This window comes from Bos indicus x Bos taurus, chromosome 8 (genome assembly GCF_003369695.1).
Source record: "Bos indicus x Bos taurus breed Angus x Brahman F1 hybrid chromosome 8, Bos_hybrid_MaternalHap_v2.0, whole genome shotgun sequence".
NCBI classification, from domain to species: Eukaryota; Metazoa; Chordata; class Mammalia; order Artiodactyla; family Bovidae; genus Bos; species Bos indicus x Bos taurus.
The window spans coordinates 42,195,153-42,215,534 of record NC_040083.1 but is presented as its reverse complement, the minus strand read 5'-3'; the positions used below and the strand labels follow the sequence as shown (position 1 = coordinate 42,215,534).

Here is a 20,382-nt window from a genome sequence, read left to right as displayed (position 1 = left end):
ACCATTTTAATGCCATATTTCTCATGTTGTAAATTAGGGTACTAAATACTCATTTTACTATGTTTTTAATTCCCCTGTACATGCATAACCTACAATGAGTTAATGCTTTGACATGAATTTGTCAATGTCATAAAATGACCATAATTTTCCCGTTGATCATCAGAATGACTTTGTTCAGTCTCAGCTTGTATAGTCATTTTTATGTCCCTCACTTCCATGCAAAGCAAGGACTGTGTACATGTGTGTGTGTCCATCTGTGTGCCATGTATGTAAGCACACATGTGCGTGCGTGTTTCTGTCTTTGCCGAAGTCTTCCCAAGATGTACCATGCAATGTTCTTGACTGTATTATTCACCTAAGCCTGAGCATAATTTAGCCTCTTCTTGGTGGCTTATATTTCCCAGATAGCTCAGTTGGTAAAGAATCTGCCTGCAATGCAGGAGACCCGGATTTGATCCCTGGGTTGGGAAGATCCCCCGGAGAAAGGAACAGCTTACCCACTCCAGTATTCTGGCCTGGAGAATTCCATGGTCCGTATAGTCCATGGGGTTGCAAAGAGTCGGACATGACTGAGCAACTTTCACTTTCACTTTGGTGGCTCAGAGACATCCTTTGTTCTGTGAAGTAGAGTAACCTCCCAATGTGCGTAGGGCTTATGCAGTCAGACTTCTAGAGTTTACACCGCTCAATTTTTTAATTGAAGTATAGTTGATTTACAATCTTCCATTAATTTGGGGTGCACAGCACAGTGATTTAGTATGTTTACAGACTGTAGTCCATTAAAAGTTATTACAAGATAACGGCTGCGGTTCCCTGTGCTCTGCAGTGTGTCCTTGTCGTTCACCTACTTTATACAGAGTAGTTTGTATCTCTTGATCCAGTACGGTATGCTTCATCTCTGCATGCCTGAGTTTCCTCACCTATAACATGAGGAAGATAACAGGACCTAAGGGGGTTGTTGTGAGGATGAAATGAGCAAATGTGTATAAAGCATGAAGCACCCAGCAGCACGGTGAGCAGCCTGTGAACCACGGCCCCCGCTGTCCGTGGCGATGGCAGCAGTAGCTGAGAAGGATTCACGATGCCATGCGTCTTCAGGTTTATTGAAATTGACGCTCTTTCCTTCCTCTAAGAGATGGCCTCCAATCACCGTGCTCCTGATTTCTCATGTTGCTTTACCTTTGTGGTCTCCTCGCTTGGAACTTGGCTCTTGGTGGCCTTCTTTGCATCTGCCCTAAGCAGAACAAGTGTCCTGTTCTTACCCTTGCCCCCATTTGAATTCCTTTGAATTTGATGCTTTAATCGTGGTGGGTTTACAGACAGAGAACTGGTCTTGTGCTGGTGGCCTGTAAGCTTCACGGACAGCCTGTCACAGGAAAACCCAGAAAAGTATTGATTATTTGACCCCAGGACCTGCACTTCACCATTTGTCGTCATCTCTCAATGAGGTTACACCCCTAATCATTCAGTCTCAGATGCATTAAATTATTCTTTGTAAGCTTTGAAATTATGCCACAATTCTTTCTGCATGTCTTCTTCTTCTTCCTTTTTAATATCCTGAGAATCTCCAAGTACACAGGTGGTCTAGGCCCCCGGAGAAGCTCTGCTATGGAAAGAAGCAGGTGAAGTTTTGTCTGTTAGGAGTTGATAGTGACTGGTGAATGGTCTTGGGGTAAGAGAGCCGACGTGTATTTCTTTAATTCTCCACTGTTGCTCTAAGCTGCTTTCACAGGCTCCCAAGTTCTCTCTTGGGCTCTGTGGTTGATTCCACCAAGGGAGCTGAAGTGTAACACGTGCCTAACAAAGGTGTTAATGCACTGTGTTTATAATGTGGCAGGAGTGATGGGGCCAGAAGTTTGGGGGACCACCCTCCCCTGCATCCAAGTCATTCTCTGAATAGAGCATTATGTTTACTACTGCCACAAAGGTACATAGTTGATCTTGAACCTTAAATAACTTTTATGGGGTTTCCCTGGTGGCTCAGATGGTTAAGAATCTGCCTGCAATGAGGGAGATGTGGGTTTGATCCCTGGGTTGGGAAGATCCCCTGGAGAAGGGAATGGTTACCCACGCCAGTATTCTTGCCTGGAGAATCCCATGCTTATAATTTTAATAATCCATGTATTTTTTTCCCTCTTCTAACCTCAAATTTCTTTTACCTGAAATAGGTACTAATTTACTCTGTCTCACTGTATAAAGAGTGGCCCCCTTTCCCCACTCCTCTCCAGGTCTCCTTCTGTGGCTTCCTTATGCTATCAGAGGGAAAGAAAGAGCCTTGGATCATTGTTGCGAATGTGATCTAAAGTGATCAAACAAGAAACTGAAAAGCTCTCAGTATCAGAAATTGAGTTAAACTGAGGCTCCATCTGCTTTCCCTGAGTGGCCAACATTGTCCATCTCAGTCCCCAACTTAGGGAGAGCAGGGAACTCAGCTGGCCTCTGATTTGCCTCACAGATGAGTGAATTAAGAAATGGGGGTCTATAAAATTGTCATCAGTTAATTGAACCCCAGAGGAAAAAATTTTGTTTTAAAACTGTGCTAAAATTCTTAGCCTTCAGATTAATTTGTTTCATTTCTTGAGTGTTTGAGGCATTTGGTAACAATGGTACAAAGTTTGTGAACAGGTATGTCTTGTGTACGGGAATTTCCTTACATCATGGATGTTTCCTTAATAACACTGAATGAGTGAGTAATTGAAGATTTCTGAAAAGGCTTCTAGTCATCGGCCAGGACAAGACCAAACGTGCTTCTTGTTGAAATATTGTAAAGTTTGAGTTTGGAAGGAAAACTCGCAAGATTTCACAGCATTATGTGCTGAGGTGCAAGGAACATGTATGAACCTGCAGTTGTTGGGGATTTTTCCTTAATGTTGAATTTGTTTTCTTTTACAGGGACTTTTTTTGTTGGGATAAAAAACACATAGCGTAAAATGTATAATTTTAACCACTCTTAAGTGTATACTTCAGTACATTATTGTGTACCTACCACTGTTCTCTGCTCCAGAAATTTTTCATCATCTCAAACTGAAATTCTGTACTCATTAATCAGTCAGTTCTCACACCCCTATCTGTTTGACCCCTGAGGACCACTGCTCTCCTTTTTGATGTACATGGAATTGTACAATATTTGTCTTTTTGTGTCTTGCTTATTTTACCTCGGAAATTTGATTTTATGCATATTGACCTAACAGATGGCTTGGGGCAGGGGTGGTAATTGTTGACCTCAAAAATAAAAGTTATTTTATCAGCAAAAATGAGTTTGTTCAGGAATAGCATAGAATTGTGTTTCAGGACAACCATGCTGTAACAAAAATCATAGACAAGTCCAACAAACAAAGGAGAGGAGTGTTCTTTAATGGATAAAAAGGAAGAAGTTGGGGAGGGTTGTTTGGAGAAAAGGAAGGGTTTGGAGTGATAATGGTTTCTCACCGGCTGGGTTGCTGGGGTAGTGGTTGTCTTATAGGAGATGCAGTGTACAGTTGAGCCTGGGCAGTGCGGGGGTTAGGAGTGCCAGCCCTCTCTGCGGTCAGAAATCTGTGTGTAACTTAGAGTGGGCCCCCACACCTGCAGGTCCTCTGCACCCAACTTGGGATTAAACCAACTGCAGATCATGTAGTGCTGTAGTAGTTCCTACTGGTAAAAATCGGTGTGCAAGTGGACTCACACAGTTCAAACCTGTGTTGTTCAAAGGTCAACCAAATATCTGTTCCAGTCAGGTCCTGTAACTGGTGAATCTGTCCTGTTGATGATTCTTCTCAGGGTCTGAATCTGACAGTTCTTCCTGTGATTGACATGCAGTGGTGCTTTGTGAGAGCTCCCCCTTTTGGCCTCCTGACTCCATTTTCATGAGGCTTCCCTTTATTAATTTTCATATGATAATCAAAAACAATTGTCCAGTTTCTGCCATGGATCTGAAATTCTGTATCCAAAATTGCTATAGTCGTTATGAAACTGAGTGACTGAAATGATTGTGGCATTTTGAGCAAGAGCTCCATGTTCAATTTTTGTTGTTGTTAAATATTCCTATTATAAAAATGTTTCTTATCCATGAAATCTTGAATTTTCTTTAAAATGCCACGTTTTGGTTGTAGTCGCTGCTCCTATTCCCCTGGTTGTCTGGGGGATCATTACCTGTATTATTTGCTTCTAGGTCTTAGCAGGGCTTGAGGGAGGTCTAGTCTCCCTGAATATTGGAATGAAGTTTAGTGGTCCGCAGGAAGCAGTGGAATTGACATGTAATTGGCACCAATCCTCTGTCTTTACTGCTTAGCCCTCAGTTCTGTAACCCTCACCCCTACCTCCAGCAGCATCTGAGGGCCTTCTGGAATCCAATTAGAGTCCTAAGGGAGAAGGACCCCCAGAGAAACAGGGGGTAAAGAGAAGAAACACACAGAGAGAAACCTTGTCAGGGGGCAGATATTTAAATACCAGATATTTGAATTTAGAATACGGAATTTCCTATTTCATCTCCAAAAAGATCATCCATGCATTGTCTAGAATTGCTTTTGAATTCCTCCATTTAGTTTTTCTGAAGATGGTCTGTTCCACTGTGAGGGCTGTGCCACACAGCTCAGTGTGTTTGGAGATGCTGAGTGGAAAAGACAGCCACAGGGAAACGGTATGCCCAGAGCTGGCTTGTGGCTTTTGTTTGCTCGTCCCTGTTCACCTATTCATAGTCATGGATCCCTTCTGCTGCTGCCTGGCATCGTGGAGTAACATATAACAGCACCTCGCTGTACCCTGGGGTTGAGAAGAGTCAGGATAATGCGCACTTTCTGGACTGTTCATCTTTCACTAAGACGTAGTGTGTGTCGGGATGACAGAGGGGGGCATGGCTGGACCCACGTGTGGCTTATTCCTGGGTCTGCCATGTGCTCTGTAAGCTGCAAACTGTTTGCTTTAAAACAGCTAATCCTGTACTACCGACCGTCTCCACGGACTGTCTCCTCCTGCATTTTATGTTCAGAACCTACACACACAAACACACATACACACACACACACACCCCAACCTTCTCCTGCATTTTACGATCAGAACCTACTACACACACACATGGATGCACACACACACACACACACACACATACCGACTGTCTCCTGCATTTTATGATCAGAACCTGCATACATACAAACACACACACACACACCAACCTTATCCTGCATTTTATGATCAGAACCTACACACATACACACACACACACACTGCTTTCTTAACTGATTGAGGAAAAAGCCACTCTGTATCTTATCCTTGAATATCCTGTGTCATCATCATGTATTCTTTAAAAAATTTTTTTTTTTAAATTGAAAGAGAAAGAGAAAAAAGGGGGTGGGGGGAAGAAGGTTGCCATCCAGTGGAAGAAGGAGTAATTCCCAGCTTCATTCAGGAAAAAAAAACGCAGGCTGAAATAAGCTTAACTATTTTAACTTGGCTGGGGATTTTTTATCACCAGAAGGGTTTTTTTCTTTCTTAGCGACTTCGGGAGCCAAATGGGTGCCGTGTGCCTTTAAGGGAAGAAGCGCCTCAGCAAACTTCGCTATAGTTGTGTCTCACCGTTTGGGTAGGGAAGGAAAGCGTTAATTTCTTATTTGTACACTTTTTTTCCCCGACTTCCTTCCTATTCACTTCATTAAATCTAGAGGCAGTTCAGCATGGGAGCCGTCTGTATGTTGAATTAGGGCTCGCACTCTTGCGCAACACGTCACCAGTCGGAAACTGGGGGTTTGCTTCTGTGATTTATTTCAATATTGTGCTGGTAAAAGGTTTGGAAGGGAATTCTTTGTGGGGTAGTACTTGAGCATTGGGTAGCAAGTTTTGTGTGTGTGTCACTAGCCCCTAGCCCTGAGTAGTGTCAGTGAAGCCAGTTGAATAAATATTTTTTTTTTAAAAGAGGAGAACAATTTTAAATTTTCCATGAATAATTTTACTTTCAGGCTGGAGTAATCTTACTCCACTCTCTTAAGTGCGAGAAGCACTGGGAAATATTTAGTGAATTGATTTCCATTAGAAAAAGACCCTTAGAAATCCCTGAACATAAAGCACTGCATATGGATGTGTTTGGGGTCTTTGGGGAGGAGGGAAAATGTTTTGTAGTTCTCTGCATTCCTGCATAAAACCTTAATTTAAGGGGAATAATGGTCAGTACTTTGTGTGTTTCCTTGTAATTCCAAACCCTAAATTTAATAAGAATCTGCACGTATTAGCAATTGTAATAAAAATGGTCTCCCTGGTTCTTTTTGCAGTTTAATTTGTTTTCGCTTCTTAGCTACTCCCAGATTTAGAGATTGAGAAGTCCAAATATCACAAGCTTATGCTTTGTTCCATTCTTGCAAAATTAAGGGAGGGGTAAGAGGAGAAATATCCTTTCACAACTTCCCCCCTCTCCATTTATCCCCCAGAAAAGAAAAACAATGAAAAATTTTACAGCATGAAACTGAAAGTGAAGTGTCACAGTTGTTTGGGATTTTCTTTAAAGAGAATAATGTATCAAAATACTTAAACTTGAGAACATGCACATTGCTTTAATTTACATGCATTTAATGAAATAATTCTTTTATCCAAAAAAAAATCATCTTAGACTGCTCCAAAACCACGCAGCCTATTTTCTTAAAGCACTAAAATAAGCTTTAAAATACAAAAAAAAGCATACCTGTTTTTTTTTTTTTTATAAATTTGAATATTAATTTGTTTTCTTATTGGCTTAATTGTTCAAATGTGAGTAAGAATGAGAAACCACCTGAGCTAAAAATCTCTAATTCTGCTGCCTGGAATAATCAGGGGGAAAAAAAAATATGATAAGTAGTTGTCAATATTAAAACAGGCTGAAGGAGGAAGGCTTCGGGCCTTGTAGTAGGTAGAATGAAACAGCAGATTTGAGTCTCCACAATCCTTTCAGTATTAAATTTTCAGTAAAATAAAATTACTTGTATATGAAAACATAGCCTTTCCCCAGCTCTCTTTTTTTTCCTGATCAGCTGATGAAGAGACTAGCAGCTCGCTGCTTTGCTGGCTTGTTAATTTTATCCCCACTAACTGTGATTTCCGATAGCCGGCCTGCTGATAGTGGTAAGGTAAATATCCTTTTTCGTTGCCGTCTTGAAGATTCAGTAGAACTACATCCCAGGCATGTGTAGGTGTGTAACACATCAAAAGCCGGTGTTCTCCGTATTTCTGTGTGTAACTGGGTGCTTGAGGAGAGCAATACCATTAACTGTTGACAGCCTTGCATGCTGTATTTATTATTAGCATGTTCAGCCTCCAAGATTTGCGGGACAAATTTCCTTTTCTTAATCTTCGCTTTAGCTGCAGTGTGTTTAGCTGTATAGTGGGTGTCCTGCTTTTAGTCAAATGAATATTAATGAAATAACGTGGAGCTTTTTTTTTTTTTCTTCCTTCTTTTTTCTTTTTCCTCATAACTCATCAGACCTTGCCTCCTTCATAGTGGTTATCTGCACACTGTAGGATCGTGATGGAAATTGTCTTTTGATTATTAAGGCCTGGGCTCAGGCTGTCCCTTTAGGATTCTGTCTGTGTGCATGTTGCTTCTCTGGGTTTGCACATTGGAAGATGCATAGAAAGCCTATTTTTTTCTTTCTGAAATCCCACTGGCATTTTTAACATGCCAGGTTGTTTTGTGTTCTGCACCAGGTTTTCTTCACAAAACCTTTCTTTTTCAGAAGGCATTGTACATAAGTGAAAGAAATTATGTCTGAGCTGTAATCACTCTTTATATTGATTGTTATACTCACATGATCATAAATATTAGCCATGTTTGGTGCTGTGGAGAAATGAAGGTAATTGCCTTATGATTAGAGCTCTTTTCAGCTACGAGAAAGGATTGATTAGCATTTGCATACTGGAGGCAATATTGAGAGGCAGGAGGAACAAATAACAACATCAGTTATTTTGTGTGAGAAACCAATCTTGATATGCAATTTAAAGGTCTTTTTAAAAATTTTCTTTTCCATGGTCAAATTTTCTCTTATCTATTGCTGTTTTTTTCTTTGCAGTTTTTCCTTTCCCTTTATTTTCCTTAAGTTTTGAGATTAACCAGGAGGGGGAAAAAAAGTTTAAACTTCTGGGTCTGTCACATGGATCTCTTAGCCCATTATGAACAGGCTTCTTCTTATACCTGGTTGTTTTTATAGCTATTTTATTATCTCTCTGCACTAGTGCTGCTGGCTCTGGTTTAAAGCAAGCGTTTGCAGGTAATTGGAAAAAAGTGTTTTTTGTTTGTGAGTGTGTGTGTTCTTTATCGGATGATTTAAGTGCGTTTACCCAGGAATGTGGCTTTGTACTTCCCGTTTCCTTGTTTACTAATTGCTATGTTAGAAGAAAATCTGGATGGAATTTTGACTTACGTTGTGAATCATGAATAAATTGATGTAAAACCTCAAAGAAGAGAAGGTCAAAGCTTATATGAATGTAAGGATGCAATCTTAGGGAAATTTTTTCCTCATTCACCCCTTGTTTCAGTTTACCTTTGACTCTCTACAGAAATAAGACAGTAAAGGTCTTTTCCTACATCGAGCTGAAATGTCATTTGGTTTTAGTTATCTTCAAACACTTAAATGTATAAATCTCTTCGTATTTGTCACATTCTTCGCTATTAGTGTTTCGGGCCTTCACATATTTTGATCAGGAAATAAGACTTGGGTTAAAGATACATTTATCCAATATGGTGGTTTTCTATTTTTCTTCTTATTTCACTGATTACTGTTAATTTCTACTTTGTTTGTTTCATTTTGTTCTAATTATCTAATTTTTTTTTTCTTTTTAGTATTCTCTTGTCTTGAATTTTTCTCCTTCATTTCCAATTAACAGGCCATTGAAGACGGCAATTTGGAAGAAATGGAAGAGGAAGTCCGGCTTAAGAAGCGAAAAAGACGAAGAAACGTGGATAAAGATCCTGCAAAAGAAGATGTGGAGAAGGCCAAGAAGAGGAGAGGTCGCCCTCCAGCTGAGAAGCTGTCACCAAATCCCCCTAAACTGACGAAGCAGATGAATGCGATCATTGACACGGTGATAAACTACAAAGACAGGTGAGCGCTCAGTCCCTCACCTCCGTCGTCTTCACCAAGACCACACGTGCTGCTGCCTGCAGAGCGTGATCCATTGCGGTGCACCCTGGGTTCCAGGGCCCTTTCTTCCTCCTGGTTTATGGGTTTTGCTCCAGAGGTATCAGTAAACTTGGATGCAATTTAGAGAGGCTACGCTTGATATTTTGTATGATGTTTTACCAGGTATTATGTAAGATATTTGGAAATAGGAGTTTAGATGACAAAATTAAAAAACAAAACAAAACCCTAAGGGATTTCCGAAATACCATCATTTGTATGGAAGGATTGGAAACAGAGTGAAATTATTCCTTTGGCTTGAATTATTAGAGGGGAAAAAAAAGTCTTAGCACATTTAAGGTGAATATTCACGTTAAGACTTTGTTTTAAACCAAACCGATGCTTCCATCAAAATACCGGTTCTTCTTTCCTTCCAAGGTATTTTGATGGAAGCATCGGTTTGGTTTAAAACAAAGTCTTAACGTGAATATTCACCTTAACTATGCTAAGACTTTTTTTCCCCCTCTAACAACTCAAGCCAAAGGTATAATTTCACTCTTTTCAATCCTTCCATATAAATTTCTGAGCACTTGTTCAAGCCATCTCCTTCTTCCTAATAACCCTACCTAAAGAGGATGGTTTTCCAGCAACTTTATCTCTTTTTCATGGAGCTTTTGAATGTGAACTTTGAGAAATCTGTACCAGACACTATCTCCAGGCCATTTTTAAACAGTAAACAATTATTTGAAAACCAAAGTAAAGATGTTTTGAGATGTCAAGCAGCTGTATGTAGTTGATAAATTAGGCTACATTTTGGTTAGTTGATTTGGTTTCTATTCAGTAATCATGTGATGCAGTTTTAATTGGAAGGTCACATCTCATTTCAGTTGAAAAAACTGATGAGAAAAAACACATTTTATGTCTTGGTTTCCTAGTGGCATGAATCAATTTTTAGTTACCAGAAACCTTTGATATTAACTCTGCTGCTCTGTATACCTGGAATTGTTTGCCACAAATAACTTAAGTTGTGCTTTTAGTCCTTCACTGTAACTTTAGCACATGTTTTTGTAGGAGGAAGAAAACCTCATCATAAAGATTAAGTAGAACAAGCAAGAAATTTTCAACCATAGGGTTTTATTAATAGCTCCTTACAGAAAATATAAAGACTTCTCAGAAAACAGTGAAAGGGGAATAGGCGCAACTGTGTGTGAACAGAGTCTGAAGTTCTCGGGCCTCTTTCCCTCCCGGGTGTCTCGGGTTCCCTCCTGCTTACTGTTCTCACTGTTTTCTTTTCTTTTCTTTTTTTTTTAAGTCATTTCCTTTGAGAATTCTAAAGTGGCTACAAAGGGCGGCCCCATTACATCACGTCTGGTTAAGATGTTCATTGACATGGGGGAGTGACAGTAATCTAGGAAAGGAAGTTTGGCCACGAGATCATTCTTTGCCCAGGTGAACACGCAGACTTGTCACCCAAGCATAAGTCGTGCTCTCTGTCAAGTCTCTCTCCCTTCTTGGCTATACCGGTAGGTTGGCTGGAGGCAGAAATCGTTTCCAGGAAGTCAGTTTGGACACTTAGACCTTATTTATTAGCTCCTGGCATAGAGAGAAATAAGTAGAGGGTGTCATTCTGCATATACCTCTAACTTTTTGCCTTTGTCTCTGGAGAGAGACACGTCTGTGGCTTTGACCAGGTGTGCCTTGATGTTTAACAGGCATTGTGTTCATGACCTGCTGAGTGAGCCTAGGTCTGCCGGAACACTGAGAAGAGCCAAGGAAGTCCTTGGAGGTTTAGAAAGTCCTTTTATTCCAGGTGATGTCTATCTCTTCCTTTAATGGTATAAAAGAGGTCACCACCCGGTAAACCACATACTGCCAACAGATTGTTTTGTTTTATATTTCTTTTTTTTTCTTTCTTTTTTAAAGCAAGCACATAAATCTAGCGAGAATTCCTATAAAGCGTCAGGGTTCCCCCACCCCACCAGCATCACCACCTTTTTTGAAACACCTAAAAGTCTGGCAGCAGCACTGTCCCTAGGCTCCTCTAAGGTACCCGTCGGAGCAGAGAATTGGCCGTTGCCCCCTCTCCCCCGTGGGCTGTCCCTCTCTGGATGGCCACCGTCCCCACCGGCCGCTATCATCCCTCCAGTGTGGAGTGTCGGTTGTCATTTATCATTGTATTTTTCATTCCTGGCTCATTTCACTCCTTTAGATCACCTGCAAGCTCCGTAACCTTTTGGGTTTGTGATTTGCTGATGCACAGGGCCATAGGCTGACAACTTTTCCAAAAACCACCCCCAAATACAGAGTCATATGAAGGTCTCTCCCTTAAACCTCAGCTAAGCATAGCACAGTAGTTTAAGCTCTGGTCTTGGCTTAACTACCTGCATTCCAATCCGAATTCTACCATTTACTGCCTGTGGGGCAGCTGGGCAACTGACTTAACCTCCCTGACCCTCAGTTTCCTCGTCCACAAAATGGAGTGATTACAGTACCTGCCTCTAGAGGTGTTAGGAGGATTTGATGAGTTAATATAGCTCTTTGAACAGTTTAATTATTAATAATCAGCCTTTCAGACTATTTATAGCAAATCAGGTGGGTGAGCGGAGCTCTGAGCACCATAAAGAAAATGTCCTTGCTCATACGGTTTTCATACTGTAATTTCTAAAACCAGGAACGTGCAGTTTCCCTGGGACTGATGATGGAGCATGCCTTTGGCTGTACTACAGAGCGAGGATATTTAAATATTTCAACATGCAGGCATTGAATCATTTGTTTTTTTCCTCTTTCATTGGTTTTATTTATTTTACTTTTCCTTAAAGTACTTATTCTATTAGCACCCACATTTAGGTATGTTCTGGGAAGTACATTCTGCATGTTTCATATGCATTTCGTGTTAGTCATCCTCTAGAAAAAAAGCTTACTCTATGTTTTTTATGTCTCTTACCAAATTTGGCGCTCAAGTAGGAGTCACTCAAATTAGGAGCGCCTTTAATTAGATACATCATATTTTTGGTTTTAGAAAATGCTGCCGAGAAATGTACTTCTCCATGTGTTGAGATTTTTGCACCAGTAAAGTCAGCGACTAATATAGTAATTCAACCTACCTGTGAAAGAAATACCACCTGGACCAACCTCCTTCCCATCACCTCAGTCAAATGTTAGGGCTCTGACAGTCCTGGAGATTAATAGAATATTAAATAAGAACGGGCATCTATATTTAACTAATATATAAGAATTAATTAGCTCTTAGGAGACAGTCTTCTTTTTTTTCCCCCCAAAGTTCTTGCATGATTTCGGGACAGATGTAGCTTTATATTTTTAAAAAGAACAAGGATAATTTAAGTATCTACTTATTGCTTTTGTTTTCAGTGCCAGACCTAATTTTTTTAGAGAGGTGCTTTTCAAAAATGTGACACCCTGCCCCCCCAGAAAAAAGCCAATAATCCTATGTGACACAAATATGAACTCTCTCTACAGCCGTCTCTACTAGAGGTAGCACTGGTCTATTATTGCCATTCTCATCATCTTATATCTCCAGTAGAAAACTTGATGTGAGGTAGTGTTGGAAGGCTTTGTTTTGATTTATTAAGCGTGCTTACATAGAAAGCTTTTAAAATTGTACTGTCAGTTAATATGATATGTAACCTAAGGGTCTTTACTTCTTGGAAAAGGGACTTATCCCAGTCTACATCTGTACCCTCTAAAATCGCCCCTGTGAAGAGATGGAGAATAAGATGGTGAAGAATGGGGTCTGGGGGAGCTATTCCCAGTCTAGAGGCATGGCTTATAGTTCCTGAGATAAGGAGGGAGTTTCCCAGAGGGGATTCTTAGTATTGAAGGGGTTTCGGCTCTGTCTGGTCCAGTTTCCCAGCTGTGTCTCCCTGTGTCACCCCCAGCAGACTATCACCTAACCTCGTGTGGACACGCCCAGCCTCAGCTCACTGTGTCAGGAAGCCATTCACGACACCAAAGGACAGCCCTAAACACGACAGGCATTTCCTATATTAAGACAGACTCAGCCCTCTGACTTCTAGCTATTTGTTCTGCTTGGAACTTCAGAGAGTCAGTCTTCTCATTCTGAGAAATAGCCTTTAAAATATGCATAAACATATCAGCCTCAAGCCATTCTCCTTCAAGTTGAAACGCCTCACTTTGCCGTCTGAGTGAAGCCTGGACTTGGGCCACCCTCGTCCCCCTCCTTAGACACAGTTTGCTTCCTTAGTGCCCCATTAAAAACATGGCACCCAGAACTCCAGAAGGACTCCCTTGGCGGCTAGTTGCAGGATGCTCGGTAGCCTTCTTTTTCTGGACACCAAAATTCTGTTACCATCACTCAGGAATGTGTTAACTTTCTCCACCAACCTTGACTCAGAGTTAACTCCCATTGAAAACATGGCTTGCTGAAAAACTCACTCCCCTGCAGCACATACACACATTTCTTTTCTCACATGAATGCTGCCAAGGTTAGCCTTCAGCTAAACCTTTGACTTTTGTCTTTATCCTGTATCTGCTTATTCTTATTCCTGTCTAGTTTCATCTTACTGATTGTTGTCCCATCGTTCTGGTCCATTGATGTAACACTGAGTTTTATGCCCTCTTTTAAAAAAAGACACGTTGGCTTGTTTTCCCAAGTTGTTGCTGTCATCCAGAGGTTTGCTATAAGCTATTGCCGAGAAACTTCTAGAGGGCAAAGGACACGTCCTCTATAACATGCCCCTGAAAAGTCACTTAAGGTTGACGTGCATTTATTAATCAGTAATCTTTAAAGTTGATGGACCATCTGTGAACTTTACATGGCCATGCTGTCATTGTCACCTACACTCATCTCTCCTTTCTCAAGGTTATCAAAAAAAGTTAAACCCAAGATATACTGTGTTTCTGGCCTCCCCAATCCATCAACCTAGAAACCCTGCTGAAAGAATGAAATGAGGTTAGCTTGCCATGGCTTTCTCTCAGAGACCCCCTACCAGTACTTAATGATGTTATTTATCTTCTCTAAATAGCCCTGTGGCATCTGAATAATTTCTCCGAAATTTTGACCCGAGGTCCACATCAAGCACAGCCCTCTCGAGTTTCCCTTCTCCTTTTGAAAGCGGGACATTTGCTTATCTCTAGTCTCCTGATTCTATTCTCTGTGATTTCTTAAACATCATTAGCAGAAGCAATCTACTTACTCTTTCAGGATGTAATTAGTTTGTAACTGGACACTTGAACTCATTTGAAATGGCTTGATAGGCTCTATCGACTCTCCTATGAGTAGCTTTTGTCCGACATTTCTTATGCCTTGCTTTTCAAATCTGAGCATTGTTCACATTCCTGAAGAATCTGGAAACAGGGCATGAGGAGGTTATCGGCACCTCCTCCCCCTCTAGCAGCTGTTTGAAGACTGGCAGGAGCGTTCCTTGAGGAGGGGCCCTGCTGTCTCCAGAGGGTCTGGACTTCAGGTGCAGCCCTGCAAATGGACTTGGGAGCAGTGGGGAGCTGGGAGACACCTGCCTAACCCTGGCACCCAGCGGGGCATCCGGGGGGTGGCCGAAGGGCTCTTTCCTCCTTGATGCCCTTCAGGCTCTTCTCTCTTCCCCAAGGCTAGTCTGTCTTCTTCTTGACCCTCATTTTAATAAACCCTGATGATATCTTTAGGATTGGTGGAAAGCTTCAGCATGTTCTGAATCTTAGCTCTCCCCACATTGTAGAAAATCATTTATTGATCCTGGAAATATTAATTGCATCCCCCCCCCCCCACCTCCTTTCCAGCCTTGAGTGCCAGAGGGTTAAAAAACTCACAGGACTTGCTTCCACTAGCTTGCCCTGTGGTGGGGGAGACGGTTCTGAACAGGCAAGCGGCCAGGGGATTTCTGGGAAGTAGGGGTCATGTGAGCCCTTTACATAAGACTATGATAACATTATCTGGTGTTTATGGTCCCTTTGGGGGCTTCCCAGGTGGTTCAGTGGTAAAGAATCTGCCTGCAGTGCGGGAGACATGGGTTCATTTGCTAGGTCGGGAAGATCCCCTGGAGGAGGAAATGGCAACCCACTCCAATATCCTTGCCTGGAAAATTCCATGGAGGAAGGAGTCTGGAGGGCTACAATCCATGGGTAGCAAAGAGTTGGACATCACTGAGTGAACATGCACACACATGATTCCTTTTAGGGGAAAAAATACACATCATTATCGCTACATTTACCTGGGACAAGAGAGTCAGCATTTTTACCCTGGTACATTATAGTACCTTTGCAAGGACTTGGGAAACCGCAAACCCAAGGACCAAGAGTACTTGTTTAATTCCTGTACACAGACTCCTTTTTGCAAATGGAGAGTCTCTTGTAGCATTTCCCTAATTTTGAGTGAGGCTGGGCTACTGTTTTAAAGGGCCACATATAGTCAAACCACACTCCAGAAGGGATAGACTCTTCCTTTAAAAAGTTGCCTTTTCTTTAAATATTTTCTTTTCAGAGTGCTCTACCTGGAGTACATTTAGGTATTTACGATGTCAAAGGCTTTCCCTCAGGTATCATCCTGAGGCTTCCATCCAAGATGGACTATTCACACCAGTAAGATACATTTGTAGGAACATACATTTTTCCCCTGGAGGAGGAAATGGCAATCTACTCCAGTATTCTTGCCTGGGAAATGCCATGGACAAAGGAGCCTGGCGGGCTACAGTCCATGGGGTTGCAAAGAGTTGGACACAGACTGAGCACAGTGTACATTTTTAAAGCCAAATTCATACCATTATTTAATAAGCTTTTTTGTTTTGCTTGTACTTTTTTCCAGTCAGGTTGCTGACCCACATAGGTCTGTCCTTCCACACTCTAACAGAATCATTTGAAATTATTCTGTTGGAATCTCCTCTGTTCAGAGCTTCCCTTCCCCAATGAGCTGTCATCTCGGTCAGTCCCAGGTCCAGGAACCATGCCCACCCTTCTCCAGGGTATCTGCAGCATGTCTTGTGATGTGTCTACCGTGCTATATGTCATTCCCAGGATGTTCTTCACTCTTACATATTCTGACACCACACAGTCTGTTTCAGCTTCTGTATCCCCTTGGTTAAGACCATCACCAACCCAAGATCCCAAATGTGTCATGAAAAGAGCACTCCCAATGCTGTGCCTTATTCCCAACATCCCCTTACATACAGAGTTTCCTCAGCATTTCTCCCAGGCCCTTCACTGCTTCTGTGTCTTCACCCTCTGTCTGCATCAGGCCCTCACCCTCATCACTGGCCGTGTGTGGATGGCCTGCCTTCTCTCAGAGACATGGAATCCCTCTTGTCAGATTAAGAACTCGCAGTAGCTCCTCATCGCCTCACCGATGGTCACCAAACTTCCTACCGTGGGAAAGACAGTCTTCCGTGATCTGGCCCTAGGACCTTCTTGACTTCATTTTCCACCATGCAGCTTTCCCTTGTATGTCACACATTCCAGCTGACTGACTCTGCTTTTCCAGCATGGTCTTGTACTTTGGCTCCTCTCTCTCGGGTTTATCTCTGCCTTGCCTCCCGCTCTCCTGGGGCAGAGTGGGCAGTGTCCCTGAGGACGGACGTGTACGTGGCTGTACATGGGCTCTGTATGCCAAAGGCACCGTCTATGCCTGGAGAAAGACCTAGAGGGGATGGGGGCGGTTTTCCCAGCTGTGTCACACCTCTCAGCTACTTCTCTGAAAAAAGTTAAAGTGTTAGTCACTCAGTCATGTCTGACTCTGCAATCCCATGGACTGTAGCCCACCAGGCTCCTCTGTCCAGGGAATTCTCCAGGCAAGAATACTGGAGTGGGTAGCCATTCCCTTTCTCCAGAGAATCTTCCTGACCCAGGGATCGAACCTGGGTCTCCTGCATTGCAGGCAGATTCTTTACCATCTGAGCTACCAGGGAAGCCTACTTCTCTGCCACCACACAAAGGGACACCAGAAGGGCAGTTTCAAAATCCTCAACTGAAGAGGCTTTCCCTAGAGGCCAGCGCCCTCTCTTGTGTGGTGGTTGTCATTTCCAGTTGAAGATGAGCTGGAGATTAACTCTGTGATCCGACTACCGAGATGGTGCTCAGAAACCGAGTTAGGGTTCAGGGCCCCCTCTGGGTGCTGACCGCTGTAGCAAAGTACAGCATCCTGTCTCATGGGCACAACAGCTGTCTGAGGTAAGTACTCACCCCATTTTACAAATGAGGAGCTAGACTCGGGTAGGCTAAAGCTGCCTTCCTAAGACCACCCCCACACCCACCAAGCAGACGCTACCTGTCTCCCACTGCTTCTAGCACAACTGATGGGAATGTGTAGAGGGAGATGGGACCAGAGTAGCAGGCATTGACTTGTTTGGAAGAGGCAGGAAAAGTCCCCAGTCATCTTGCCAGCGAACCCCTGAGGTGGGCAAGGTAGGTAGGTGATTATACTGAGGCGTGAAGTGTGACATGAACCGCCAGAGGTCACCAGCCTAGGAGGAAGCAGCCGGGCTGGGATGAGGACCCAGGTCTTCTGACTCAAGTGTTCTTTTTACTCTACCACAGGTGTAACGTGGAGAAGGTGCCCAGTAATTCTCAGTTGGAAATAGAAGGAAACAGGTCAGGATCTGTCTTGTATTCCTGTGTCTCTATATACAGGTATCCCTTGGCCCACCACCCGGCCTTCGAAGCAGATCCCTCCAGTGGCCTCCTGATCATCCCTGCTTGTAGTGGGCGATGGAGGCACAGATGTTGCGGCTTCTGTTCGTGCTGTGTTTTCATTTGGGCGTGTCCATCCTGTAAATGCGCTTCTTACAAAGGCATCAGGAGCCGCGCCACCAGCGGGACCCTCCCACCGGACATGGGTTTCTGTCGCTTCCCCTCCTCTTTAAGCGCGGCTTCCGCCTTCCATCCCGCGGGCCTCTTAGCTCTGCGCTGTCTCGGTTCGAAGCTTAATGGAAAGCGCCGGGTGCTGTGCGCGCGTGCTCCCCGCGCTGTCCGACCCCGTGCGGTCACCTGTGCGGACAGTCTGTCACTAGCTTGGGTTCAGGGCGCGACTTCCAGGCTTACCCGTCGCCTATGGTCTAAGCAGCCTCAGGCAGCCTGTTTAACCTTCGTGTGCTCTGCTTCTGTCGGGTGGAGGAAATGCTTTTCTCTTGGAGACTTTGTGAGAATGACATGATGTCGGTTGGGAGAGAGGGGTGTGCAGCCATGACAAAGGGTGAGGAGTTGCTATTAGTATAGTGAAATAACTTCTTTCCCCCTTTTGGTCAGCCTGTACTTAAAAAATATATATACATCGATACAGTATTTTGCCATCATGTTCCACTTTGTCAGTTGCCTCAAAAATGTCCCTTATGGCATTTTTTCCCCCAGTTTGGGGCTAGAAGGAAAAAGAATCCAAGCGGCATTGCAGAACAGATACCGTCACCGGCTGTGGCATTCCGTTTGTATAGGGAGGTTAAATATCAGGGTGATTCATACCCCCTATATCTGTGTGGAGATGAAGCTGTTGGACGAGATTATCTTTTTTTTTTTTATGTTTCTTAGTTAACAGTGATCAATCCTGGAAGCCAGATACACAAACCATATTGGGTACTAAGAGGTGTCAAGAATGGTGTTCTGGTTTTGCCACTGTGAGAAAGAACTCGTTCTGGGTTCAAATTTCAGAAGTGAAACAAGAAACCCTTGACTTCTGGGGGCTTGATATGAACCAACACGGCAAATGTTTCCACCATCAGGATGTAGAAAGGAAGCTTTAGGGTCTAAAAGGCATAATGCAGGCTCCATGCCTGGTGCAGTGCACAGGAACAGGCAGAAGCTCCTTCACCCCACTGCCCGGCTTCCATCAGTATAGTCATGTGACCATGAAAAGTGGATTAATAACTTTAAAGGGTATTAAGGGCCCGCAGGGTCATGCCTAGGCTTTCTGAGGAGACGACATGACTGTATATAGTTAGGACCCAGATAAATCTTTTGAAAATACATTTAAACTGCAGCTTCCAGAGGCATAGAAGGGGGTGACGTTTGCTTCCTCGGGACTCTTCCAAGTCTGTCTGGCCCCTTACTGTCACGTATGCTGCTTCTCCCCAAAAGCCCGAGTTTAAGACATGTTGTTCAGAGCTTGCATTATGATTAATTTTAAAAAATTCTTTAAAAAAAATCCCTCCGTGTGTTCAAAAGCACTAAGCATTTTCTACATGTCAGTCTCTGTGTAAGTATTGAGAATGGGGCGGGGGAGGGATGAGTAAAATGAAATGCCTTAAAGCATAGTTGGAAAGACTTATATAAGGGAATAACACCGATCTATCATCTGAATCAAGTGTATATGCCAGGTGAGAGGGTAGGCGCGGCGGAAGCCAAGTCAGTCGGTGGCTTGTGGGGGGAGTGTAAATCCCCCCAAAGTAGCTAGGGGTGCGGTGGGGGAACCAAGGTGGGGGGAGTGAGGTGAAGAGGCCCATGTATGTGTAGGCAGCCAGGGAGGAGGTAGAGAAAAGCGGGACCCCTTCTAGAGACCATACACCTCTCAGTGTGAGTGGGTGCAAGGGAAGAGGGACATAGCACTGGACAGGGTGGCGGGTGTGGGAGCAAGAGAACGAGTACTCAGAGGTGTGATCACAGGACTTTGGGGCAGCCCAGATGTGAGGTGGAGGAGAACTTTATAAACTCCTGGTTCTCTGTCCTGAGTGGTAAGTGGATCTGATGAAATGTATATTTACAGAAATAGGGCTGAAAAAGAAGGTGGCCTGTGGTACCCAGCCCCACATACGCCATCCTAGGAAATCTAAACTCTCTCCATGGCTATTAACAGCCCTTAATGTTGTGATTATGTTGTTAGTATTGACTAGCCCTTAAGGACCAGCCAAGAAGCTCTTTTAGACAATATTTATTTTTAGCAACATTGGCACCAGACATTCAGTATTTCTTTAAATGAGGGAGGGAAGCTGTGACCAGACCTCAGGCTCAAGCAGGACCCTTTTCATTTAATTAGATTACAGAGAAATTGCCATGAAATACAAGCATAACCAAGTGGAGATGCTCAGAGAATTTTAGTTCTGGGTGAAGAAGCTTTCTTCCCTTACTCAGTTTGGGTACTGTGGGCTCACAGACAGGGCTGGCAGTCTGTCTTGTATTTTCCTCTGGAAGAGGGCATGGCAACCCACGCCACTATTCTTGCCTGGAGAATCCCATAGACAGAGGAGCCTGGCAGGCTACAGTCCATGGGTCCATGGGGTCACAAAGAATTGGACACACACAACTGAGCGACTGTGCACTCGTGTACTAGCAGCGCGAGTGAGGAAATCAGAGCCTCAGGTGATGTTCCCGGCAGTGTTTTTTCTCAAGAGTATGGTCCTCACTAGAGGTTCTAGTCCTGAGGCTTCTTGGAGAATTCCCA

The 20,382-nt window shown here is 43.3% G+C and overlaps 1 protein-coding gene across 6 annotated transcripts in view; it reads left to right on the top strand.

Moving 5' to 3' along the window:
* Positions 1 to 20,382, top strand: part of SMARCA2 (SWI/SNF related, matrix associated, actin dependent regulator of chromatin, subfamily a, member 2) — a 179,726-nt gene that overhangs the window by 141,177 nt on the left and 18,167 nt on the right. For 3 of the 6 annotated variants that reach the window (XM_027549377.1, XM_027549379.1, XM_027549378.1), the window contains exons 28-29: positions 8,821 to 9,038; positions 17,553 to 17,606. In XM_027549377.1, coding sequence (XP_027405178.1) covers positions 8,821 to 9,038; positions 17,553 to 17,606 — 272 coding nt within the window. Of the gene's footprint in view, positions 1 to 5,659; positions 5,760 to 6,971; positions 7,068 to 8,820; positions 9,039 to 17,552; positions 17,607 to 20,382 lie in introns of those variants that run through there. The other 3 variants (XM_027549380.1, XM_027549381.1, XM_027549383.1) reach the window with 2 other exon arrangements.